Raw genomic sequence first — 27,500 nt, 5'->3', positions numbered from 1 at the left:
GAATAAAATTAAATGCAAAGTTATGTCTTTTACCAAATCTGAAACAATTTTGGTTTGCAACAGATAAAAGACTCCTGTAAGTGTTCAAATGGTTTAATTTGCCATACTGACTTCAGAAAATGCGTGATTTCATATAAAAAAAACCATTAACATGCCAAAATGTCAAGTTACAAATCAATAGCGTGTATGTCCACCTCTGGTTGCGATGCAAGCAACACATCTTCGTCTCATGGAATGGACGAGGCGTCGCACAAAGTCCTGTGGGATATCTGTCTATATCTGCTGCATCATGTTACGAAGTTCCTGGAGTGTTTGTGGAACACGTGGTTGACGTCGAAAGCGCCGATCCATCTCATCCCACATGTGTTCGATTCCTGAACATGTCGAGCAATATGAAGCCGGGCGTTGTCCTGTTGAAAGGTGATGCCTGGGCCATGACAAAGCAAAAACGGTAGAACGACAGGTCGATGATCTCGTCGTGGTAGCGCTGTCCATTGAGATTTCCCTCTACCACTATCAAACGGGTCCTCTGTCTTGCTAATCCCACACCATGCCATAACGCTGTCGCCCCCGAACCGATCTTCTTCCATGACACAATGATTGACGTAACGTTCACTTCGACGTCGTTACACTCAAATCCGTCAATCGTTGTTGCTGAGGTGAAAACGAGACTCGTCAGTGAATAGAACTTGTCCCCACTACATGGCCGTCCAGCGTTGACGCTGTCTGCACCACTGTAGACGTGCTTCACGGTGGTTTCCTGTCACAATTTGACGTCTGGCGTGTCTTCTGGCGACAATCCCTGCACATCTGAGGCGGCGACGTACGGTTTGTGAGCATATTCGTCGAAGGCCAGGGATGCTTCTTTCAGTCACTGTTGCTGGCTGGAATCGAGTTCGTAGGTGTACGAAGACTGCACTCGTCTGTTACCAACATTGCCATAAACACCAAATGGTGTTTCTGTTGACGTTAAACTGTCTTGCAACATCACGTTGACTCGATCCTGCTTTTAAGCATACCAATTGCTCGCAGACGCTCATTTTCGGACAGGCGTGGCATTTTGTATTGTTGAATAATTGCGTAATTGTGTTGTTTTTCTGAGTGGTTGTTGTCAGCACGATGCTAAACAATGCATATGGAATCCGTTAACGCACATGTTTTTATACCCATATTTGGGTAGTGAAACGCATGGGGCTTGCATAAAAGTCAACTTTTGCATGGAATGCCTACTTTTCTGTAGCAGTTGCGTTTTTGTGACTTGGTTCCATACATGTACTACAATATTGAAAACCAATCTTTACTTGTTTGAAAAATACACTAAAATATTGGTGTCACGGGAACTTTTGTTGTTGAGTATATGATCGGGAAACTTTGCGTTACATCAAAGGATGTTCATTACACTTTTTATTTTTTATATTCAGGACCTTATGACCAAATATCTTGAGGACACAGTACGCCATATGTTAATCTGTATGTTATCTCCACGAATGTTCCGGAGACTGGCCGTCATACCCTAAGATTACCCATACCCATACTATTTCTTGGTATGTTCAAGACGCTATAGTTATTGTAGGATCACGAGGGGTACATTGGGTTTTATGCGTCCCTCGTTAGGTTTAAAAACACTCGCCTCCAGCTCATGATCCTGCTACAGCGAATTTATCTTACCGGCATGTTTAAACTTGACATCATGTAAACTAATTAAAACAAATTCAAAACTGATAGAAAATATATTTTCGATTGAGTCCAGGTTAACGTTCTATGTCACGTCACTTCCAATGACTCTAAAAGCGTGCGGCCTTTTGCTTTGAAGCGGGTATAAGGGATTTATTATGCCTCTCAGAAATCCACGTGCAGCTCGTGGCGGGGTATATTATTTGTCTGCTGCGAAATTTATTTCCCTCCAAGGCCGGTTACATGAGGACGTTGTATGTTCAGGACACAGTTTATTAACTCGCAGTATGTTGAGGACACTGTGTCTTATATCCGAGTATGTTCAGGTCAAGGTGTCTTATATCCGAGTATGTTCAGGTCACTGTATATATCCAATCATGTTGAGGACTTTGTACGTTTTTTCGTGTCTGTTAACTGTACATTTTATCTTAGTATGCTCATACCTCTGTGACACCCGTCGCTGGGGAAATTGTCCCCATGGACATCGAACTGCACAACAAGAGTATGCTAACCTACCCAGGAACTCCCGACCCACCTATCGCCTGCTTCAAGAAGACGATCAACTTCCATGACTTCTCAAAGGTACACGCGCAGCTGAACTACATGTATTAGTATTAGTATCAGTAATGGCTGATGATTCTGTTACATTTCGAAAGCATGAACTGAAAGTTTTATGCTGCAGTCCATTCGGAAAATGTGTTATGTTGGCCTTTGGTGAGAAACACCCACGGCAGCTCGTAACAGAGAGTGACCTACTTTAGTGTTTATAGTTCAAATTCAGTCCCAGCGCCTGACACCTTTGTTACTCTCAGGGTAAAAGAGCTCGTTTACAGTTATCAACTTCCGGGAACTAAATAATTCAGGACGCTTCCAGGTAGAAATCTCTAGATCGATTACATGCATCAATCAAGTCAGCGAGCCTTACCGACCGATCCCGTTAGTCGCCTCTTACGACAAGCATAGTCGCCTTTTACGGCAAGCATGGGTTGCTGAAGACCTATCCCACCCCGGATGACGTATCTACTTGCACAGTGCGAACTGTATATCTATCAAACAATCGGAAGACTTTTCCACCTGCTTCAAAAACTGTTTACCGGATTTAGAAACGGAACACTTGACTCATTCTAGACAACTGTGCTATAATAGGGCATGATATTTATATTGCTACTGCCACATATGTTCACCTTTTGTGTTGTCTAATCATGTGTATTTCAGTTGCTAATTATTCATTGATCTTGTAATTTACTGGTTTTCACAAAATAGTTCTATACAGACTGATTTCTTCTGGGTTAACCTTCGATTTTCTCATTGGGAACCAATACATAACATAAGAAATAGGATAGAGTCTAAGTTATTCTGAAATGTGAAGATCGTTGCAACTGACCATTAAGCCATTGTAGCTAAGATTCTTGTAATTAGTTCAGTGACCTTCAGAGACAGTTATCTGAATGAAATGGTTCTTTGACTGTATGTTTGCAGGGCTTGGTGGCTATGAAGTTTGTTGGGAAAAACGTCTGTTTTGTCAAAACATCTGACGAGACATATGAAGAAATTGTGAAGGTCATTGATCGTATCAAAAAAGTAAGGTGTTTTGACCATTAATAAATATTGCAGCATATCTTGTGCGTCAATTTATACCATTGCAGATTCTCCCTGTTAATATGTCTAGGTTGTGTGTCTTCTTCGGTGTTTCAGCACCATACCTGTGCTCATGGGTTCCACCAACGTTTTGACCTCACGAATCAAACACAATAGAGCAGAAATATCGCAACATAAGAAGCACACTCTCACTCACAAACTATCATATCTGCGAAGATCCTAACTGATTATCTTATCTTACGTATCTCACATGCTGTATGACATACTGAACATTGTTTTACGCTGGTAGTATTGATCCCATATGGGCTGCTCTCACTTGTTTGGCAAACCTGGCATGAAAACTAGCACGTGTATCCCTGTGACCAACTCCGCTCCTGTCGTGTATGTGGAAATAACTAATCTCCAAATTGATATTACATGTGAACTATAAATAAAACATGGTGTTAATATCATGTTCGGGATTAAGTTGAATAGTGAACACTTCTATTCTGTTTATCATGCAGGGAGATAACGCCCCAAAGTCTATAGCCACGGAAGAGTGGGTCACTCCCAGAACTCAAGTGCCTACTGAAGAAGTCGCCCGGAGAGTAGGCTCAAAGATCGCTAACTTCTGTAGCGGCTGCAAGGTGTATGTCCTCCAAGATGGCAAAGTGATTCGGACTGCTGCAGGTAAGCAGTTGTCTTCGTCTACATACCTCACAGATCTAGTAGATCAATATTGACAATCAGTAGTTGTCTAGTAACCTGCATCCTTATGCATGCTATATTTCCAGGGACTATTTCCTTATCTATTTGTTTCAATAATTACAGTAACTAAATTAACTTTAATAATCTCTGTGTCATTTGATATCAGAATTGCCTTATGTATTTTTGTTTGATGTACAAAGTACACATGTTTAACATGAATAAACTATTTTTCCAGATGTCCCCAGAGTAACAAGGCGTGGAAGAGGTAGGTTTACAATCTGATTTTGAATATAGAAGACATATACAATGTTCGTATTGACCTGCAGAATTGACTGTGGAAGGATGCATTGTGCTCAGCATACTTTCATTCTCTATTAGGTGATATGTCAGCAAGCAGGTGTGAATGTTTTCAAGGTTATACTTGTTATTGAAAATAATAGAGCTTACGAATAGGAGGACATTTCTCATTTCATTTGTCAAGAGGTTTTCTGAACAATCAATTTCACACACTAATTTAAGCACAAGTTGCTGTGCAATTTATGTTGTGGACAATAATGATCGGTTTTGATCTGTCAAGATACACAATCAATCCATTAGTACACAAATTACATATTAAAGCACTGAACAGCGATTCGGTTATTTGACGGTGTGCCAAGAAAGTGATGAAATCTCAGACGATTACAACTTTGGTGAAACCAACGAGAATAGGTATAGTGCTGGCGTTCCTAGAACTAGGATCAGGGATAATCAATGGCATTGGATTAATAGGGACGCAACTCCTTTTTAAGTTTTTTTTGGGGGGGGACTTTTCCTGGTGGATCTGTTTTAGAGGAATTTCCTCTGATTTGTCTGCCTTTGTAGCTATTGACAAAGGAAAGCAACGAAATCGCAAAACAGCATTTGCAATGCTCATTAAATATGCGTATCAAACGAATGGGATTTGTTTTCGCTCTTTTTTTATATAAAAGATAATCTTAAACTGATTATATCTTTAACCTGATCTCTAGTTGTAGTTAGGCTGAGATATCATGCAATTATTGAGTGATTTGGTACCTAATGCGGGCAATTTGGTTCTGTACTTAGAATTTACAATATGGTTAATGTGTGTCTATACTTGTTTAAACATTGTTTTCTTCACACAAGTGGGAAAGCTTATTCAGAAGATAACATATACGTTTAGTTGTACTAGTCCCCCCAGGGAATGAGTAAGAATTGCTCCGCATCAAGTCGATTATTTATAGGCAGTTTTTATGAAACTGGATATATTGCTCGGACCGACTGTAAACAACAAACAAACAACATATCTGTAGCCATGATTAAATGTGATATTAGAGTATATTCGTTCTTTTTGAAGCCAATGAGATCATCCTCATTTAGGTAAGATGTATATCAGAATGCGCCTTGTCCATCGATAGTACACCATAGATGTTATTACAGAGGTAAGGATAAACGACATCTAAACCCTCAACTCATCACTCAAGCACCAGGTAAAGGCATACGTTACGATGGAGATAAATTGAACTCGTGTCTACCACAAACATTCAATAAAATTATATGTGCTAGTTAAATCAGTGTCTTTCTTTTCCAGACGATTCTCCATCAAGCCTGTCCAATCATAGAAGGAGATCATGCGGTTGGTTGGCGGTTTGCTTCGGTTGTAGCGTTGGCAGTAGAGAAAAGGAGGAGAGTCACTCTGGGGCAGATCAGCCTGTAGGCTTGAACAGACAACCCAGCTCGGAATAAAGCTTCTGTACATTCTATGTAGATGTTGTCATTTGTTTTCCTCAGTACATATACGGACAATACAATATTGGATCTGCTTATTCCGTCTGATATTGTTACTTCTTACACACCCGTGGGTGAGAAACCCATTTGAGATGACATGTATCAAACATATCTGTGAGATCGAATTCTAGGCTCGTGATGGGATACTGCATGGGGATGACCTGATGACAGACTACTTTTGAATCGTAAGTTCAATGGTAATTTACTTGTGCTTCATTCGAATGTCCACATACGTCTGTGTTGAACGTTATGGGTTAACAGGTTAACTCCCCTGGTTGCCACAGCGACAAGATTATATACCCTCCTCTTCAACCCTCAGTTTGAAATCGAATAAAATTAATTCTCTTGTTTACATTGGAAAACATAAATACAGCACGCAGATTGTATGATTGTTTCTGATGAGTTACATGATACATTTATGTTTATACAATCCCTCAATCAATGAAAATCCTCCTATGAATATCCCGCGCACTGTTGTCAGTGAACGTGCCATTCTGTAAAAGTCAGTCAGCGTTATTGATGTCCTACGGAAGTAACCATTGTTGAACATATTTGGTAATTTCTCTGATGTGATTTATTTTAATTCGGCATCCACTGGGATCTTTGATCTGATCCATGTAGTATTATCATCATCGCCTTGAGAAGCAAGATATGGCAAATAACTTTTTTGTGTAGGGTTATATTATTTATGAGTAGTAAGCTGTACGTTGAATGAAAGACAAACTGCATCGATTCGATGCTGAAAAAGTGCGATTTTAGGGTGTGTAAGAAACAGATTACTACACGAGTGTCAGTCAAATACCATTTATCATACAAGTCGTTGCTTCAAAGTTTTCGCTCGTTATTTACGTTTTGAAACAACTCGTTGTAAGATAAATGGTATTTGACAGACACTCGTGTAGTAATCTTTATATTCTTCGCATAATCCCTTCAAGTGTTCTGAGGCCTATCTGATTGGATGAATGTAATTTGTTGTATGCATCACATTTAACAAAGCATCGTTGGTCTTATGTGCGTGAGTGAGTGAGTGATTTAAATTTTACATCGCATCGGCAATATTTCAGCCATATAGCGATGGGAACTAGGTATTAGATTTAAAATATCTGTCGGCAAAGGACAGTAAAATAGTAAGGTATATCACAGTTTGTAATAAAACAAACCAGGCTCCATCACATACAATCGAGCCATAATCTAATTTTGAGAGAATAAATGATCTGTATAAGTGGAGGAGGGTTGTCTGATCCCCTCCCCACTTAGTATTGGATACGACTTTCAATAAATCTAAAGCCTTCAGATATTTATTCTTCAGATACTTAATATGCGGCAAATAGGTCAAATGATGGTCAAAAACAAGTCCCAAAAATTTGGCCTCCTCAACAACCTTAATGGGAGTACCGTCAAGAAACAATTCAGGATCTTTATGGGCTTTATAACTTCGAAAATAATGAATACAATTTGTCTTGGATTTTGAAGATTTGAAACCATTTTTTTTCACACCAATTCTAAATTTTATTTAAGCAAAGCTGCAATTGTCTTTCAAATGTACGCATATTTTTGCCACGACACGAAACGTTAAAATCATCAACAAATAATGACCCATCAATTGAGTCATTTAAAACAGTTGCCAAACTGTTAATCTTAATACTAAATAAAGTGACAGACAATATACTGCCTTGTGGAACACCCTGATCCTGATTATAATAATCCGGCAGGGTCGAACCCACTCGGACTTGAAATTGCCTCTCATGTTAACACTTTAATACAAATTGAGGCAAACCAAAATCATGTAAATCTTTCAAAATAACATGTTTCCATGTGGTATCATATGCCTTTTCTAGGTCCAAAAAAGATTCATGCCACATGCTGTTTATTTACAATGGCATTTTTTTATAAATGAATCCAAACGTACTAAACGATCGTTGGTACTTCTGTTTTTGCCTGGGTGTTTGCTATGGGTGGATCAAGGGTACATGTTGTACATTGGACATACAAACATGGGTATATGCTATGGGGGGATCAAGGGTACATGGTGTACATTGAATGTAAGTGATTAAATTGTTGGTTTCCAAGTACCAAACCATCTATTGTTTACCATACGTTCAATGGATTTACAGACACAGCTAGTTGATGATATAGGTCGATAATTTGGTAGATCTGAATGATCCCGGCCAGGCTTTGGTATAGGGATGACAATGGCATTATGCCAAGAAGATGGAAAATTCTGTGAAGTCCATATGTCATCAAAGATACAAAGCAGAACTTCTTAACATGGTTCAAGGCAAGTGTTTCAGAAGTTGATAATGGATGTTATCAGCACCCTTTGCGTTTAATGGGCCTGTCCAAGTGCAGTATTTAGCTCATGAACTGAAAATATTTCGTTATAATCTTCACCATGGCCGGAACTAAAATTAATACTTTTCTTCTCTTGTTGCTGTTTGTATTTTTGTAATTTAGCTACGTAATTAGATGATGAAAAGTGTTTGGCCAAAGTTTCGCCCAGTTTATTTGCAATGTCAGTTTTGTCAATAAGCAATTGATCACCATCTTCAAGGTGATGAACAGCTTTACCTTTGATGTTTTTTATCATGTGAAATCAGAGTACAGGAATTGATTTTGGATAGATACCTTCGCCACGATTGGCGTTTTCTTTGCTTAATTGTGCGTCGTCGCTTGGTGTTTGTTATTTTGACATTATTGAGATTATGTACTGTAGGATGTCAAACTGTATCAAACCATGGTTTACGAATATGTGGAAATGCAGAGAACTTTGGAATAGTTTCATCAGCAATTCTATTTAGTTTGTCCGAGAACACCTGAAAAAGATCAGGTTCAGTTATCAAAATATCAAGTGTCAATATTTCCTCACACAATGATTTAAATAAAGGCCAATTTGCCTTTGAAAAATCAACCTTGTTGAAAGTGGCTCATCGGCTGGGTTGTTGGCAGTAAGAATAGAAGGGAAATGATCACTTCAACAAAGATCATCATGGACTGTCCATGTAAATTCATTTAACATATTGGAATCTGTAAGTGAACGATCCCAAACAGAACAAGTCCTGCTAGCAGGATGTAAGTATGTTTTTGAGCCATCATTAAAAATACATAGATTATTGTCAGTGATTAAATCTTCAATGATTTTTCCCTTTGAATTTGTGTTGGCACTTCCTCATAGAGGAATATGGCCATTCAGGTCTCCCATGATTATACAGGATTTCGGGAGTTGGTCATATAATGACTGTAGTTCAGACCGCCCAAGAGCTGAAGAGGGTGGAATATATAAGGATCACAAAGTAACTACTATGTGCAGTGTGAGTCGAACTGCAACAGCTTGTAGGTTGACATTAAGAGGAACAGGGTTGTGGATCACATATCACCTCACCAAAATAAAATATCCCCCATTAGCTTTAACAGCAGGAGGAGAAAATGAATGATGCAAAATGTATTTATGCAAGTCAAACTTATCTGTTGGCTTGAGATTTGTCTCTTCCAGACAGAATGCTGACGGCTTAAATTCCTGTACTGATAACTGTAATTCATTAAAATTGGTCCTTAGACCTCTGCAATTTCACTGTATGAGTGAAGGGTAATTGTTCATGTTATCGGTGGTGGACGGACGGGCGATCTACTTTGCCCTGACCGTGGCGACTTGCTTCTGTCTTCCAAGATCTGATATTTGTTGTAAGCTTGAATTGGATCACGCAGACTCTTTGAGATTCTGTCAGATTTGTGTGAATAATCAACTTTCTTGCTGGCATTTTTAACAGTTGGAGAAGGTGATGAATGTTGTGTCTCAGTCTGTGAACCTACAAAAGCAACAGCTTCAGGAACAGGATCAACAACTTCAGGAACAGGAGCAGTGTTCAGAATGGAATATGTGTCTGTTTTTACCCAAGTAATATCAGTCTGGGTGTCAAAAGATTTGTTTATTGTTCTCGACACAGCTGTGGAGTAAGAAAATGGCAGAGTTTGTGGTTGGCTAAGAGATTTTCTTTTCCTGTTTCGCTTGAACGAATTTGTGTTCTGTTTGAAAGACAGGGCATACTCTTGAGGAGGACATATGGTTTCCATTGCAGTTTATACACTTAGTTGATAGTGCAATCATAACTCTCATGATCAACACAATTTAGTTCCATGTCTAAATGTTTGGCATGTGTAACGACGGAGAGGATTTGGATGTGACAATACCCTGCTTTGATTGCTTTAGGAAAGTTGTGAAGGGCAAATATAAAGAGATAGGTGTTGGTATTGATAATTTTATTGTTTAGTTTCCTGGTAAAGCGTTTGATGTGAGTAACTCCTTGATCTTTCAGCTCTGAAGTTAGTTCTGCTTCGGTCAGGTCAGAGAGGATTCGATCTGTATCTCTCACAATACCTTTACAGCTATGGGGGGTTTAGGGGGTGAATTCTTCACCTGAGTAGTGACCAAAGCTTGCAGAGTGTTTGATTGTTTTCGAGTTTTGCACTCGATCAAGAGGAAACCATTCCTTATTTTCCTGACATTTTTAACATCACCAGCGATGCCATAGATTGATTTTACAGTAGCAAATGAATTTAGCCTTAAATGTTCATCATCAATAGTTTGAACAACTAAAAACCTGTTCGAACTATGAGGAGGTGACAAGGAATAAGTTTGGTATTTTTTGGTTGCGCCATGGTTAGTTTGTGTATGGTTCATCACCCCAGCTCCCCACCCACCACGGAGTGTCAATGACGATGCTTCATACCAGCAAATCTCCAAATGGCAGCACCAAGGATACTGGGATGGTATACTCAAGCAGATTAACTGAAAAAATAATCAATCCACCAGATTGGCCCATGAACCACCGCCTTCTTGGCATACGACTCTAGGCAATTGAAATAATAAACAATCAAAATTCAAGATTTAACACATATATAATTTGGCCAAGTCCGAAAGTAAAAAAATTAAATCAAAAGTCAAATCAGTTCAAAAACAATATGTGCTCAGGGCTTGGCGTGACCAGCCGATTGATAGAACCAGGCCCATTCTACCACGGTCTAGGCGAAGTAAGGGTCGAAGTGGTGTATTGGGCAAAGGAACGCTATTCCTGGAACCAGTGCCCTCAACCACTCCCGTCATCCGCCGACACAGGGGTGCAACCCAAGGCAAAGAGGTTGCCCAATTCGGTCACCTTTTACGACCAGCAATGGGGTGCTGAGGACACATTCTACCCCGGGTCCACACGGGGGAAGAGCTATTAACGTTACCCAGCACTCACCACGTGGAGGTTGCTCTTCATGAGTGCCTGGTCTTATGTGATCAGGTCTCATCTGTGGCATATTGAAATTAAAGCATTTTTGTCGACTTTAAAAAAAGTTGATAAGTACAACAAGACTGACGCTACCTTTCTTTAGTATAGAGACCAGTTAAATATAAAACGCCAGCATCATGGAGGACAAGTTAGTGAGGCACGGATACAAAACATTCCTGATATGACAATATGTTTTTTGGACCATGTAGCAATAACACACACAGGTTATGTTACAAACCCTAGTGTTCACCTAACCCTGCAACCCGCATTGTAAAGACTTGTTAATCAAATGTCATATTTCCAAGTTTGGTAAAATCTCACATATGTGTCCTTGGTGTAACTTATAGTTACCAACATTTGTGCAACGTTTCAGCTTCACCAGTCCAGTAGATTTGGAAAAGACGTTTACGGAAACGGAACTGAACGGAAACATAGCACATGTCTGATGTCATGTCAAGGTAGAACCTTTTTGACCAACAAACAAATTGCAGCCTAATCTCTGCTAAAATCGCTGACCAAATGGTTTGAGTGTTCTCCAGTACCATGTACATTTCTGTATATAAACCTGTGGCCTTACGTCCAACTCAAGTGTGTTTGGTTTTTCTTGCAATGGTGCAGCATCTACCTCTGCTAAAGCATTATCCTAAAAAAATACATTTTATATCTCTCTATATGTAATTATGCAGTTATGTTTTGAAAACTTGTTTATGAGGGATATTTTTTAGGGAAAAACTAAGTACTAATTGATTCATTTTAAAATAGTGATGATACCAGGTGTTCGCGAAAAGGTTCAGGTATCCTGCATCACCGTGGCACCCGTCACAAACACATGCAACGGCAAGTCAATTATTCACCCGAAAAAGACACGGGAACAGACTGTTACAAGTCAAAATAGGGAATTGCATGGAACATAATTTTTTTCACTGTTGCCTCTAATTTGGAAATGTCATGTCTATTTTTGAAAGCTTTATTGAGGCCTTATTGTAACCTTGATCAAATAACTTGTGAGCAAGAGATTTCTTAAGACTATGGAAAGGGCTCTGTCGTTATTATTCCGTATTATTATTAACATGTGAGTCCCGTAAACAGCAAAAGCAGCGAGGTGTTTGTGCAATGAATATGGGAACATTATATATGTCGCACCAATAACATTGGGCACAGGGGGGAACATTTCGTGCGTAAGGTCGATGCTGTGATGTAAAAGTAAATTGTTAATATTAAGTTCACACGTAATTAGTTCCACCTGCCAGTTCCTAATCTAATTGTTTTTACTTTTCTGTTTATTTGTTTTATAGTTTTACACCGTGACTGCCTCCTTGGTTTAAGTGGCTAGAACGTCTACTGGAAAGTCCGTGGTTCGATCCGTGGCGGAATCAAAACAAATTACGTCGAAAGATTGCATTTGTTGTTACCCTGATAGCGCTTGGCATTATGAGGATAAAACACTGATCGGCTCGCAGTCAGTTTACTGTGTCTGAGTGGGATGTCTATGTTAATACTGCTACATTGTATCAGGATGTTTCTGAACTGAGAAAATATAAACTCATGTTTGTTGGAGGCAAAAAAATAACAAACAAGAAATGGTTATACGACGGTGATGTATATAATATGGGTATCAAGGTGTTTTCGAATTTAAGTTTGCAGTGTTTCGTGTAGTGTTTTCAGCCAAGTAATGTTTTGACAAAGTTTGTAATGTTCTATTAAAATCTAATTTGTCCGGCAGTATAGTCCAAGGACACACACCGCTATACAAGTGCAATAATCCAGAATGCAACATTTTCATTCCATTTGACCACAATCAGCAGTTGTGTAGGACAGGGACATTTCAGTACGACAATACAGTTTTGATACTGGTTTACTGCCCAGCGTCGTCCCGTGAGATTACACGTAAACAACCACATTTATCGCCTCTTACAATGTTCAGGATACAGAAAGCAGTCGGTGGTACACAAAGGGTAGGTTGTTCTCACAGTTGCAAGGGGTACACAAAGCACCACCAGAGTTCTTTCCTACTGTTGTGAAAGCCTAGTTATAAGGAAAGGTGCTTACCTCACAGCGTAATCAAGATGATGCGGAGAGATCGAGATGGAGTAACTTCGGTTACATATTCGTCTGTTTTCTTCAGTGTCCAGTCTCAATCTGTCAGATTTGGCGGGTAGGTTGATCACGTGCCTCGATCACACCCGGAAACATACGAGTAACATGGGTACAATATGGGAAGCCCATTTCTGGTGTCCCCCCGCCGTGATGTTGTTGGAATATTGTTAGAAGCGGCGTAAAAGCATACTCACTCACTCACTCTCCATTCCTGAAAAATAATGGAGCGTTCAAATAATAGAATGGCGTCACAAATGTGAACTGCAACGTGATTGACACTACGCACGAACTGCGAACGTACAGTTATTTGATAAATCCGTTAAAGCGCAAACATAGAGCCTAAGTTTTGACCATTGTGTCGGAACAGCTTTGTGCGTGAATGCCATGTAGACTGCTAAACTGTTTAGTCAAACAGGCCTCGCCCAACATCCGTTATATCATGGCAGCATCAGGATCGAAATTGAGCTCCTGTCAGAGATGTAGGCCAGGTCCTGTTTGAATACGGCAGTGTGTGTGACACCGCAAGGTAGCATGATTAAACAGGATCTGCTTGGTGTGTGATTGTGCAGATAATATTGATATTGAAGTAACCTTATGATTTGGTTGGTTGGTCGCTTGGTTTGTTGTTTAACGCCGCACTCAGCCATATTCCAGCTATATGACGGCGGTCTGGAAATAAACGAATCTGGACCAGAAAATCCAGTGATAAATATCATGAGCATCGATCCACGCAATTGGGATCGAAGACATGCATCAGCCACGTCAGCGAGCCTGACCACCCGATCCCGTTAGTCGCCTCTTACAACAAACATAGTCACCTTTTACGGCAAGCATGGGTTGCTTCTATTGATATGCTAGAGAGGGTGTACTTTACTATGGACGTGAACACTTGCGTGTCTTACATACAAAATACTAAAGTTTCGAAAGAAGAACTATATTCATCATGGCATATAATGTGTGAATGAGTATAGTTTTACGCCGCTTTTAGCAATATTCCATAAGTATCAGGGGACTCCAGAAATGGGCTTCACACGTTGTACCCATGTAGGAATCGAACCTGGTCTCTTGACGTGAAGAGGGGGCACGGGTGGCCCAGTCGTCTAAGGCGCCGCGATTCGCTGTGCAGAGTTGCGTCCCTTGGGCACGCCAGAAACCTATGATTGTGGGTTCGAATCCCGGTTCTCCCCAATTATGTTTCTAGGTTTGTCAGCACCATACCCGTGCTCGTGGGTTTCACCGAAGTGGTAAACGTCTGAGACCTGCATCACTTTGGGCTTTCCTCCCACATTAAGCTGACACGCCGTGATATAACTGGAATAATGTTAAAAGCGGCGTTAAACCCAACTCACTCACTCATTCACTCTTGACGTGAAGAGTGAACGCTTTAATCTATAGGCGACACCACGGCTCGGCGATACGTATACATGAACGACTGTGCAATACATATATGTAAGATTTGGTTATACGAAATGTAAAGATACTGATAAGAGTGAGTGAATGTGGTTTCAAGCAACATCACGGCGGGGGACACCTGAAATGGGCTTCACACATTGTACCCATGTCGGGAATCGAACCCGGTTCTTCGGCGTGACGAGCTAACGCTTTAACCACTAGGCTACCCGACCGCCCCTTACTTATAAGAAATTACAACGATGCCCACAGTGCAATGTGTTATTCGCCTCAAAATCTTGTCATATACATCCGGGTACTCAGGTGTCTTATCTAGCAATACTCTGGGATACATTATTCCGGAAAAAATCTTATCTAGACTTTTGTTACTATGAAATTCCTACAACACTGCACTAAGGAACTTTACAATACATAGTCGTTCATCGTCATTATATATCGCAAACATGCTACCCCAGCGTGATTTGAATGTTAGAAAATTAAACACACTTTAAAGAAATCATCCAATTGATGACACCATTTTTTCGTGCAGAAATGTTTGATTCTTGATTCTCAATATGTACCTAAACAACACTCGGTAGATAAGTCGTTCGTCGTAAAATAAACAATTTTTTTAGCAGTGGGATTTTGTGCGCATAGGGGCGATAGCTGCAGAAAAACCATCAGTGTGTCAGTGCCCCTATATGCTATCAGTCCCATATCATAAAATGTTTGACAGAAGCAGTTATTAATTATTCTCTCGCGGAAAACTTCTGTATTTGCACATGATATAGTTAATAGGAGTCGTGCAAGGAGGTGTCATCCGACAGGGCCGATAACGGCAAACACACCTGTACCATACTTACACTTGTCATGCTGCGGTAGAAAGTATTTGTTTATGATATACCCACGTGGTGATCGTGTGATGAAGTGTGGACAATGATATCGATGTTGCCATTTCTAAATGTGAAAACAATTCCCCTATGACGTATATAAATATCCAAGGTGTAAAAGTGCCATGTAACACATTGACAAAGCGTGGTAGAATTTGGTATAAAACACACCCGGGGATGAGTAGAGTAAGCAATACTGGCGAATGATCAGTTGATATATGTCGACATAGCTGTTTGGTAAGTATGCTCTATGTTGGTGTTATTCCAGTGTTAGACACGTAGACAACCATTTTGGTGAATAGATTTATCCTGGTATTTGTGTATCTATTTTAGACCGCTTGACAAGATGATTGTTGCTGCTCTATTGCTGGTTGTGTTTCCGAGTGCCTTGGCGCTACCCGAGGTATGTCTGTCTCTCTTACGGTTCATTGGACAACTACCGACAACTTCAACGATTACATCCGAGTAGACAGTTACCATTATGTGATGATATGGTCAGGACACTGCGTGTTATATCCTATTACGTTCAGGACACTGCGTGTTATATCCTATTACGTTCAGGACACTGCGTGTTATATCCTAGTACGTTCAGGACACTGTGACTTATATCCTAGTACGGTCAGGACACTATGTGTTATATCCTAGTACGTTCAGGACACTGCGTGTTATATACTAGTACGTTCAGGACACTGCGTGTTATATCCTACTACGTTCAGGACACTGCGTGTTATATCCTAGTACGTTCAGGACACTGTGTGTTATATCCTAGTACGTTCAGGACACTGTGTGTTATATCCCAGTACGTTCAGGACACTGCGTGTTATATCCTAGTACGTTCAGGACACTGTGTGTTATATCCTACTACGTTCAGGACACTGTGACTTATATCCTAGTACGTTCAGTACACTGCGTGTTATATCCTAGTACGTTCAGGACACTGTGTGTTATATCCTAGTACGTTCAGGCACTGCGTGTTATATCCTAGTACGTTCAGGCACTGCGTGTTATATCCTAGTACGTTCAGGCACTGCGTGTTATATCCTAGTACGTTCAGTACACTGCGTGTTATATCCTACTACGTTCAGGACACTGCGTGTTATATCCTAGTACGTTCAGGACACTGTGTGTTATATCCTAGTACGTTCAGGACACTGTGTGTTATATCCTAGTACGTTCAGGACACTGCATGTTATATCCTAGTTCGTACAGGACACTGTGTGTTATATCCTAGTACGTTCAGGACACTGTGTGTTATATCCTAGTACGGTCAGGACACTATGTGTTATATCCTAGTACGTTCAGGACACTGCATGTTATATCCTAGTTCGTACAGGACACTGTGTGTTATATCCTAGTACGTTCAGGACACTGTGTGTTATATCCTACTACGTTCAGGACACTGCATGTTATATCCTAGTTCGTACAGGACACTGTGTGTTATATCCTACTACGTTCAGGACACTGTGTGTTATATCCTAGTACGGTCAGGACACTATGTGTTATATCCTAGTACGTTCAGGACACTGCATGTTATATCCTAGTTCGTACAGGACACTGTGTGTTATATCCTAGTACGTTCAGGACACTGCATGTTATATCCTAGTACGGTCAGGACACTGCATGTTATATCCTAGTACGTTCAGGACACTGTGTGTTATATCCTAGTACGTTCAGGACACTGCATGTTATATCCTAGTACGGTCAGGACACTATGTGTTATATCCTAGTACGTTCAGGACACTGCGTGTTATATCCTAGTACGTTCAGGACACTGTGTGTTATATCCTAGTACGTTCAGTACACTGCGTGTTATATCCTACTACGTTCAGGACACTGCGTGTTATATCCTAGTACGTTCAGGACACTGTGTGTTATATCCTAGTACGTTCAGGACACTGTGTGTTATATCCTAGTACGTTCAGGACACTGCATGTTATATCCTAGTTCGTACAGGACACTGTGTGTTATATCCTAGTACGTTCAGGACACTGTGTGTTATATCCTAGTACGGTCAGGACACTATGTGTTATATCCTAGTACGTTCAGGACACTGCATGTTATATCCTAGTTCGTACAGGACACTGTGTGTTATATCCTAGTACGTTCAGGACACTGTGTGTTATATCCTACTACGTTCAGGACACTGCATGTTATATCCTAGTTCGTACAGGACACTGTGTGTTATATCCTACTACGTTCAGGACACTGTGTGTTATATCCTAGTACGGTCAGGACACTATGTGTTATATCCTAGTACGTTCAGGACACTGCATGTTATATCCTAGTTCGTACAGGACACTGTGTGTTATATCCTAGTACGTTCAGGACACTGTGTGTTATATCCTACTACGTTCAGGACACTGCATGTTATATCCTAGTTCGTACAGGACACTGTGTGTTATATCCTAGTACGTTCAGGACACTGCATGTTATATCCTAGTACGGTCAGGACACTATGTGTTATATCCTAGTACGTTCAGGACACTGTGTGTTATATCCTAGTACGTTCAGGACACTGCATGTTATATCCTAGTACGGTCAGGACACTATGTGTTATATCCTAGTACGTTCAGGACACTGCGTGTTATATCCTAGTACGTTCAGGACACTGTGTGTTATATCCTAGTACGTTCAGGACACTGTGTGTTATATCCTAGTACGTTCAGGCACTGTGTGTTATATCCTAGTACGTTCAGGACACTGCGTGTTATATCCTAGTACGTTCAGGACACTGTGTGTTGTATCCTAGTACGTTCAGGACACTGTGTGTTATATCCTAGTACGTTCAGGACACTGTGTGTTATATCCTAGTTCGTACAGGACACTGTGTGTTATATCCTAGTTCGTACAGGACACTGTGTGTTATATCCCAGTATGCGCACGGCTCCGTGACGCCTGGTGATGGGGAAATCGTCCCGATGGGCATCGAACTGCACAACAAGAGTATGATTACCTACCCAGGAACTCCCGACCCGCCTATAGCCTGCTTCAAGAAGACGATCAACTTCCATGACTTCACAAAGGTACACGTGCAACTCATGTGTGTGTGTGTGTGTGTGTGTGTGTGTGTGTGTGTGTGTGTGTGTGTGTGTGTGTGTGTGTGTGTGTGTGTGTGTGTGTGTGTGTTCCATCTGATGATTAAACAATTTGTAACATATTCTTCTGAATATCGTCTAGCTGATAATTAAACAAGTTGCAACTAATATTTGTGTAGACATTGTAAGATGGGGTTTAAGGCGACATCTCCAGAATGTATAAATGTGACAAATGTGACAAATGTGACAAAGCAATAATTATCTACTCCAAACTGACTCTGGTGCTGTGTTTTAATCTGTCTTTATTACGAACAATCAAACAATTTGCAACCAATCTTCTTGTAGCCAAAGAGAAATTCAGAGACTTTACCACTGTTTGAGACACCTGACTGAAAAGTGTCTTTGACTGTATGTTTGCAGGGCTTAGTAGCCACGAAGGGCGTTTTATAAAAAAATACCTGTTTTATAAAAAATTTAAAAAATCTGACGAGACATGTGTATTTGTTCGGTATGTGTTCGATCAGAGATCACGCTCGGGCTGTATGAAGAGCAAGGGGTTGGTTATACAGGTAATGAATAAGTACAGATCGTTGCAACTGACCATTATACAACATAACTCAAATTCTAGTAACCAATGTGAAATTCCAACACAACAATAGCTATTTGAGATAAACGACTGAAATGCTTCTTTGACTGTTTTTTGCAGGGCTTGGTGGCTATGAAGGCAGTTGGGAAAGCAACGTGTTTTGTCAAAACATCTGGCGAGACATATGACGAAATGAAGAAGGTCGTAGATCGTATCAGAAATGTATGTTGTGGAATATTGATACATATTCCAACATGAGTTGTGTGTCACTTTCTGCAATTGCAGATTCACCCTGATAATAATTCTAGGTCTGACTGCACCACATCCGTGCACGAGGGTTACAGCAACGTGCTGGAACTGCATCATCTCTGAGATGCTGTGATGGAACTGAAGTATTGTTGCGTTTTCACTATCTCACTCACTCACCCAACAACATAATCATATGACGTTTTAAATTGCATTGCATTGTGAATTATATCACTCTGATCGTATGTCTATCACGCAGGGAGATAAAGCACCAAAGGTTCAAGTCACGGAAGAGTGGGCCGTTCCAAAAGCAGAAGTACCTACTGAAGAAGTCGTCCAGAGAGTAGGCGCAAAGATCGCTAACTTCTGTAGCGGCTGCAGGGTGTATGTCCTCCAAGATGGCAAAGTGATTCGGACTGCTGCAGGTAAGTTTTTTTTCTTCTAGATACAATACAGAACTGACAGATCAAATTTGATAGATGGGAACGTTATGTTTGTTACAAAATACAGACGCACTGCACTTTTTGAACATGGGTTAACATTCGATTGGCTTGACATATTTGCCGTAGATATATATACGGCAACCATAAGATGCATAATGACACATGGATATATATATATTCTGAAGCCAAAGGAGACACTCGGAAATAACAGCTGGATTATAAAAATGAAGGAATTGGGAACACATTACAACCGGTAGTGAAGTATGACAGTAGTCGTTGAAGGAAAACGATCCTGAAGGACGATTGTGGTAAGATGGAAAATTTCAAAGTTCAATATTGTGGATCAAACATTCATTCACTCGACGAAGCATACTGCGTATGAATCTCTTCATGGCGATTTGAGGGAGTCTGTCCCACTCCTCCCCTCCTCCAACGTGGTCGACGGCCTATGACGTCGACGCGGCTCCCTCCCATAGGTGTTCATTCGGGGAAAGATCTGGGCTCACTGCTGTCTATGGCATTCTATGGACGTTGTGCTACTAGGGTGGGCATTGACGATGCGTGCACGGGGAGAGAGGGCGTTGACGTCCTTAAAGACGAAACGTCGACCCACGTCTTGCAAACAGGGCAATAAAAGGTGTCAGGATGTTGTCCCGATTGTTCTATCCCTTGGCCCTTCCTTTCACAATGGGGTTTGGTAAGTCATAGTAATGCAACGCCATAACCGATCCACCGCCAAATCTGTCATGAGATCTCGGCTTGCCACTGGCTTGACGTCCACCTCAACGTCGCCATACGACTATCCCAGTTTATGTACAATTCTGACGTCTGTTGGGAATATGATTTGTCAGGGGTGGCACAACACGAGCATGTAGATGAACTGCATGTAGACGAGTTCTAGTTCTCTGTCCCTTAACTCGTAGTCCAGTAGTGTAATGAAAGTTTGCGGCAATTTGATTCTCCATTTGAACGCGATTTGATAGAGCCTGATCAATCTACTCTATACTCTTGTTGTTCAGCTGGGACGCTCTGAATTGGGACGATGAACATGTTGGTTGTTGGTATCTGTCCCACAGATTGCTAATCACAGACTGTGACACATTGAACGTATGGGCCACTGTACGATGACTTCTGCCAGTCTCTACCATGCCAATAGGCTATAGAGGCGCGCGCGTTCCAGACGCAGCTTCGCTATTTCATACACAAAAAATGAATGAAATCAAGTAAATCACAACTCTGTGACAAACAGAAATAATAAAATTGAAAGGAATAAGTGTCCACAGTGATTAATGGCCCGTCCTTGAAAGTGCCAAAATTAGGAATGACACCCTACTCACCTGTGGGGCGCTACTGCGTGCGGCACGCGTAAGCTATCGGATGTGTTTTGGTGTAATGTTTTACAAACATGACCGTTCTTGCATAGAATGTTTGTCGTCAACCCTTATCTTTGTTCTAATACTTGATATCATCATTTATATTTCATGTTCTTCTACTTGTTTAAGAGTATATATTCTTCAGTGATGAAATTAATATCATTTGATATCAGGACTGTCTATCTGTGTGTATGTTGTACACAGTATACATGTTCAACACAGATAAAATTAATAACTTTTATTTCAGATGTTCCCAGAGTCACTAGACGGGGAAGAGGTAGGTTTACAATCAAACCCGGAAGTGATATAGAAGACATATACAAATCACGAGTTGATCGTTAACAGTTGGGAATGTTTGGGAGGATGCATTGTGCTCATCGTACTGACGTTCTCCCTAGGGTAATAGGTGAGGTGATTAAAATGGGGTTTAACGTCGCGTCCAAGATTATTGCACGTATATAGCGACGTGCATGTACGTGTGTGTGTTTGTGTGGCTGCTTGTACTAATCCTGACTGATGCCGATTTATAGTGCTAGCACACTGAGATACCATGCTGCAGTTGAACATGAATACCCCACTCAGACACAGTATACTGACTCCGAGCCGACCAGTCCTTGTTTTAGCTCCTTAATGCCGAGCGAGAGACAGGGTAACAACAAGTACCATCTTTTAACGTCTTTTGGTATGACGCGGTCGGGGATCGAACCCCGGACCTTCCGCTCTCCGGGCGGACGCTCTACCACTAGACCACGGAGGCGGTCTCCGGGCGGACGCTCTACCACTAGACCACGGAGGCGGTCTCCGGGCGGACGCTCTACCACTACACCACGGAGGCGGTCTCCGGGCGGACGCTCTACCACTAGACCACGGAGGCGGTCTCCGGGCGGACGCTCCACCACTAGACCACGGAGGCGGTCTCCGGGCGGACGCTCCATCACTAGACCACGGAGGCGGTCTCCGGGCGGACGCTCCACCACTAGACGACGGAGGCGGTCTCCGGGCGGACGCTCCACCACTACACCACGGAGGCGGTCTCCGGGCGGACGCTCCACCACTACACCACGGAGGCGGTCTCCGGGCGGACGCTCCACCACTAGACCACGGAGGCGGTCTCCGGGCGGACGCTCCACCACTACACCACGGAGGCGGTCTCCGGGCGGACGCTCCACCACTAGACCACGGAGGCGGTCTCCGGGCGGACGCTCCACCACTACACCACGGAGGCGGTCTCCGGGCGGACGCTCTACCACTAGACCACGGAGGCGGTCTCCGGGCGGACGCTCTACCACTAGACCACGGTGGCGGTCTCCGGGCGGACGCTCTACCACTAGACCACGGTGGCGGTCTCCGGGCGGACGCTCTACCACTAGACCACGGACGCGGTCCCCTACGGTAATAACCTCAATAGGCACACGTGAACGTTTTCAAAGTTATGGTTATTATACATCATAACAATTGAGCAAACGATGCATTAGGTTACACAACGAATAAGAGGAACGGTTTATTCTGACTCATTTCTACAGTTCCCAAGAAGAGGTCTCAGAGTCAGATTGGTGATGTGTCTGTTTTCCCAGGGATGTTAATGATAGTGAATCAGTGCGACAAAGCAATGGCTGTCTCTGACTCTTTAGTTTCATGTAATCGTGCAACACAAGACCGAAATTGTTTGCTCAGGTCGTCCATATTCTAATATGGATCTTGTTTATTTTTGCGTCTGGCGCATATGGCTATAATCTGAATCTGTTCTAAGACCAGAGCCCATTGTACGATTCTAACTATATCATGCGCATGTGTTTATGAATCACTATCAAATAGCGATGACATCAGGTGTGGGGACAAAAGGTGAGCGTATCCTGCCCCACCGGCGGCACCCGTCACAAACACATGCAAAGGCAAGTCAAGGCATGTTGGTTTGGGGACATTTTCCCAGAGGGTCAGTTTTTCGGGAGACAGTTGTGCGTGGCATGTCCATTGATCCGTCAGCTTCAGTAGCTATTGACAACGAGGACAGCAAAGAAACTGCAGAATCGTTGTCTTTGCGCCAATGTACTTGATATACGTTATTTGTGATTTATTCTCGCCAATTGTATACGAAAGATAATCAACTGTAACATCACATTAAGTGACATCTAGTAGCTATATAGCTGATTGACTGAGATAGCATTCACAAGCGAATGGCTTAGTAGCTTATGCAGGAAATATGGCTCTGTACTAAGAATTTACAAATCCGAAAGCAGGGTTCATTTGTGGCAATATATCTAGATTAGTTCAGTTCAAACAAATGTTTCCACACGGGTGGAATGGTTTACTCATAGGACAAACATTTATTTGATGTCGTACTACGTAGGATAAACTACGTACAGATGTACAGGCCCAGTTGGGGTCCCGGGTTGGAATTACTGTCCGTAGTACGTGACTCAGTGAATCGGGTGGTCAGGGTAGGTGACTTGGTGGGTTGTGTGTCATCATTACCTGACGTCACCGGGTTGGAATTACTGTCCGTAGTACGTGACTCAGTGAATCGGGTGGTCAGGGTAGGTGACTTGGTGGGTTGTGTGTCATCATTACCTGACGTCACCGGGTTGGAATTACTGTCCGTAGTACGTGACTCAGTGAATCGGGTGGTCAGGGTAGGTGACTTGGTGGGTTGTGTGTCATCATTACCTGACGTCACCGGGTTGGAATTACTGTCCGTAGTACGTGACTCAGTGAATCGGGTGGTCAGGGTAGGTGACTTGGTGGGTTGTGTGTCATCATTACCTGACGTCACCGGGTTGGAATTACTGTCCGTAGTACGTGACTCAGTGAATCGGGTGGTCAGGGTAGGTCACTTGGTGGGTCGTGTGTCATCATTACCCGACGTCACCGGGTTGGAATTACTGTCCGTAGTACGTGACTCAGTGAATCGGGTGGTCAGGCTGGGGGACTTGGTACTTGGTGACATCGTTACCTGACGTCACAGATCGTTGCTCTTGATAAGAACGATTATTTATAGGCCCGTGTCATAAAGCTGGAATATTGCATGGTGCGGCTTTAACCGACCGACCATCAAAGAATATATGTGTAGCCATGACTCAGACATACAGACAATTTCTTAATTCAATCCTATGGTAGCATGTAGGGGCTGTGTTCTTGAAGGTAACGACATTGGCCTCTTTGTAGCACGATGCAATATGTAACCGCTCCAACACAATACATTTTACTGGAGTGATGTATACTAGTTGCAGAGATGTAGGTTATCAATCTGCCAAAGGTCAAGAGGTGCATAAACGACATCTATACGATGAGCATACTAATAAACCCTTAAGGCGTCACTTAAGTAACAGGCAAGGCATACGTCTTCCATAAACATTCAAACAAATGATATGTGATAGTTAATTCTGTTACTTTCTTTCTCAGCCAAATCTCTATCAAGCGTGTCTAAGCTGGCCAAGAGGGGAGGCTGGTGTCTGTTCTGTTTCTGGTGTGCTGCCGTCGGTAGATAATTACTGTACACACAGTCCATCTTGTAATAAAGCTTTATTACATGCCATGTAGATATTGTCTTTTGTGTTCCTCTATACAGATGCGGACAATACTGCATCTGATTAATACATCCTTTTCCAAATAGTATCTCCAACTCATTATCAAGTATATACATGCCGTCTAAATCCCAATTTATGTCCTATCACTGCATGTCTGGAGTCATCTGATGGATCGAATGTTAAAGTGGTATAGGTGCAACCCCTTAAGTGTGCCAGGGGACGACTGATTGTTACAGGTATGGGGGTGTCGGCAAAATATGATGCAGTCTTTAGACCAAGCAGCCCCACCCCAATAATAAATGACCAGTCCCTCTACGTTGTTTGTTCTAATACGTTTAATGGTGCTTGCTTGCTCATATATATATATATATTAGCACGGACATGTGGCACGGACATGTGGTTCAAACATCTTGTCAGTCCTATGTGCGTAGTCCTCTGTTTGAGTCCAGAGGTATCCCTACAGTTGTAATCGTAATTCTTGAGTTCCCTTGTAAGCATGCTGATCAGCTGACATTCGGACAGTGAAATTGGCCTGCGACAACTTATTTACTTTAACTATTATATCGGTGAGATTCAGATTCAGAATGTAAACGCTAAAGGCTTGAGCTGCTGGAACATTGCTCGACGTGAAGGGTGTGAGGCCAACGGCAAGTTGACCATTGGAAAGTTTAAGTCATCCCTCTGAAGCTTACGTGAGACTTCTTGGCCAAACTTCCCTGTTTTGACCTTGCCAATCCGTGAAGTAATTCCGATTCATATGCATAAAGTAACCCACCCACAAGAAAGGGAGCACAATTGGTCCCAATGGGCATGCCTGCTCCTTGCCTACGTGTGTTACCCCCAAATTTGACATTGATGTGTCAATGAGGAAGTCTCAGTGAACATCAGATGGCATTTGAGGTCGATTACATCATAGCTGACCATGGTGCCATTGAAGTTAGGTTCTTTCGGCTGGTTGACGAAAGAGGAGGAGTCAATGATGTTGGATTTTCCATCAAACTCACCATATATTCCCAAACTTTGTGTTCCTCATAATAAAGAAAGTGACATCCATTTATGCCCTTCATTATGTGTATTACTTCTAAATGCCTTTCAGAGACCAGTGTGTCTTAACTGTAAAGTTATTTGTGAGACGCAGTTACGCTTTTGGGGTCTCTTTACCCTTAAGGTTGTTCTTTTTCTTCTGCAACGCTTTCACGCCTTTTTAACTTTTCACAAAGAAGTAAAACATTTAAAACGTTAAGAAAACATTATACGATACTGATAATGTAGATGGACCAGTTATCGCCTTTTTATCGTGTTATTCTGGAATATTCCGTGTATAAAGTTGAGCTCCATGGGAATTGTTTGACTTCTGTTATAAGGCAACGAGGAAACGGAAAGAGGTGGAAAGAGTACTTTTCCGTGGACTAATTGCACCAGTTATCGCCACGGTACCGTCTAAATAGCACGTATCAGTGATCACCCTCACATCTTCAGTGATACAAATTACACTTTTTATTATTTTTGGTGCCGCACTCAGATATTTCGTTCATTGAAATTAATAATAAACGCTTTTATGAATTTGCCATCTGCAAACGGACTTAAACCAATATTCCTCAAATACAATCGGTCTATGTGCTATAGATTTCGGAATATAATCAGGTTATGTATTTTTCAAAAAATGCTCAGTCCGGTTTTTAAAAAGAAGTTTGAGGAAGAAATGACAGACAGATTGCAAGCAATGACTGAACTTCATCAGACGAGAACCGTGATGGACTGTCGGACCCCATCGCGGCTACCGGCTAACACTCAAAGTGTGTTTACAATATTGTTTGGTTTACGCGTGAATTAGTCACGCAACACCACCGCGTGTCTTTTCTTAAGTTACATTTGAGGAAGGTGTTTATCTATGGAATACTGTAAGGGACATTCTCGCGATCTCGACCTTTGGAAACGAGGTAAATATGCCCACAACACGAGAATGCGAGATGCTGATGCGGCTTTAAGCAATATTACTCACTCACTGACGGTAATAGTTTTGTTTCCAGCTTTCGGACACATTAATGTTTTCACTATCATTGGACATTCATGTACACAATTTCTTTTGTTAAATTATATTGAGCATGTTGAGGGTTTTATTATAAAGTACATAGGAAACTGTAACAACGGGAGATGACTCAGACTTTGTGTATGTAAATTACATAGCATTTTCAAGCTCAAGTCATAAGTTTGCTAAATGCTACTTGGAGAATGAAGAGTCAATTTTGCTCATAATTTTGGAATAGATATTTCTCTCTTGTAATGCAAAACATTCACACCTTATTCGTATGATTGGCATATGTGTTCGCGATGATCTCATAACATGAGCTTAACATTTGATGAAATATGTTCTGGCATAACATTTCAGCAACATGTTAAAAACTTTGTAAAAACATGTTATGAAATAATTTCGCCCATGATACAGCAAAACGTTCTTGAATATGTGATACCTACGAACAATGAAGAACGAAGCGTGGTTAATTTCACGCTAAAACATTATTCTATCATGACGTAATTTCTGGAGATTCGAACTCGATGACGTCGTTTTATGACGACGTTAGTTTTGAGAGAGGTGTGTCTATTGAATTGTTCGTATTGATGTAGCAGGGTAACGCAGATAAACCATCGCATCCCAAAACGGGAGAGATATGAAATCGGTATCAGGAGAAAAGATGCAGACAATCGAAGAGAGGATTGTGAGAACATGCGGGAAATACCCACCTGTTCATAAAATGGACTCCTCCGACATTGCCGAGGTCGGATTCTATTGAAGGAGTCATCATTATTTAAACACGGGTACATTTTTTTAAAGCGTGTAGAATTTATCGGCATCCTTAAAGACGCTGTACATATCTCATATTATCATGGTTATTCTCACTGC

At 41.6% G+C, this 27,500-nt stretch overlaps 2 protein-coding genes across 2 annotated transcripts; both read left to right on the top strand.

Moving 5' to 3' along the window:
* Window positions 1–2,110: 2,110 nt before the first annotated feature.
* Window positions 2,111–5,703, top strand: LOC125379278. Its single transcript, XM_048395545.1, has 5 exons — window positions 2,111–2,256; window positions 3,154–3,255; window positions 3,777–3,942; window positions 4,196–4,225; window positions 5,549–5,703. The coding sequence occupies exons 1-5, from the start codon at window positions 2,152–2,154 to the stop codon at window positions 5,701–5,703; spliced, it is 558 nt and encodes a 185-aa protein (XP_048251502.1). The 5' UTR covers window positions 2,111–2,151.
* Window positions 5,704–15,539: 9,836 nt separating this feature from the next.
* LOC124118709 lies at window positions 15,540–24,606 on the top strand. The gene is made up of 7 exons (XM_048395499.1): window positions 15,540–15,628; window positions 15,725–15,794; window positions 18,265–18,414; window positions 19,133–19,234; window positions 19,518–19,683; window positions 21,322–21,351; window positions 24,474–24,606. Exons 2-7 carry the CDS (start codon window positions 15,738–15,740, stop codon window positions 24,557–24,559), a joined length of 591 nt encoding a protein of 196 aa, XP_048251456.1. The 5' UTR covers window positions 15,540–15,628; window positions 15,725–15,737; the 3' UTR covers window positions 24,560–24,606.
* The last annotated feature ends 2,894 nt before the right edge of the window (window positions 24,607–27,500 follow it).

This window comes from Haliotis rufescens, unplaced genomic scaffold, assembly GCF_023055435.1.
Source record: "Haliotis rufescens isolate VD_foot unplaced genomic scaffold, xgHalRufe1.0.p SCAF_14, whole genome shotgun sequence".
Lineage (NCBI taxonomy): Eukaryota > Metazoa > Mollusca > Gastropoda > Lepetellida > Haliotidae > Haliotis > Haliotis rufescens.
This window is presented reverse-complemented; position numbering and strand designations above follow the sequence as displayed.

Bases quoted from the DNA above. Each gene is read 5' to 3' on its own strand.
- LOC125379278 (XM_048395545.1), top strand. From the start codon at position 2,152: ATGGACATCGAACTGCACAACAAGAGTATGCTAACCTACCCAGGAACT. The intron at 3,256-3,776 runs GTAAGGTGTTTT...TTTATCATGCAG, and splicing joins TCATTGATCGTATCAAAAAA to GGAGATAACGCCCCAAAGTC. The intron at 4,226-5,548 runs GTAGGTTTACAA...TTTCTTTTCCAG, and splicing joins AGTAACAAGGCGTGGAAGAG to ACGATTCTCCATCAAGCCTG.
- LOC124118709 (XM_048395499.1), top strand. From the start codon at position 15,738: ATGATTGTTGCTGCTCTATTGCTGGTTGTGTTTCCGAGTGCCTTGGCG. The intron at 18,415-19,132 runs GTACACGTGCAA...TGTTTTTTGCAG, and splicing joins ACTTCCATGACTTCACAAAG to GGCTTGGTGGCTATGAAGGC. The intron at 19,684-21,321 runs GTAAGTTTTTTT...CTTTTATTTCAG, and splicing joins AGTGATTCGGACTGCTGCAG to ATGTTCCCAGAGTCACTAGA.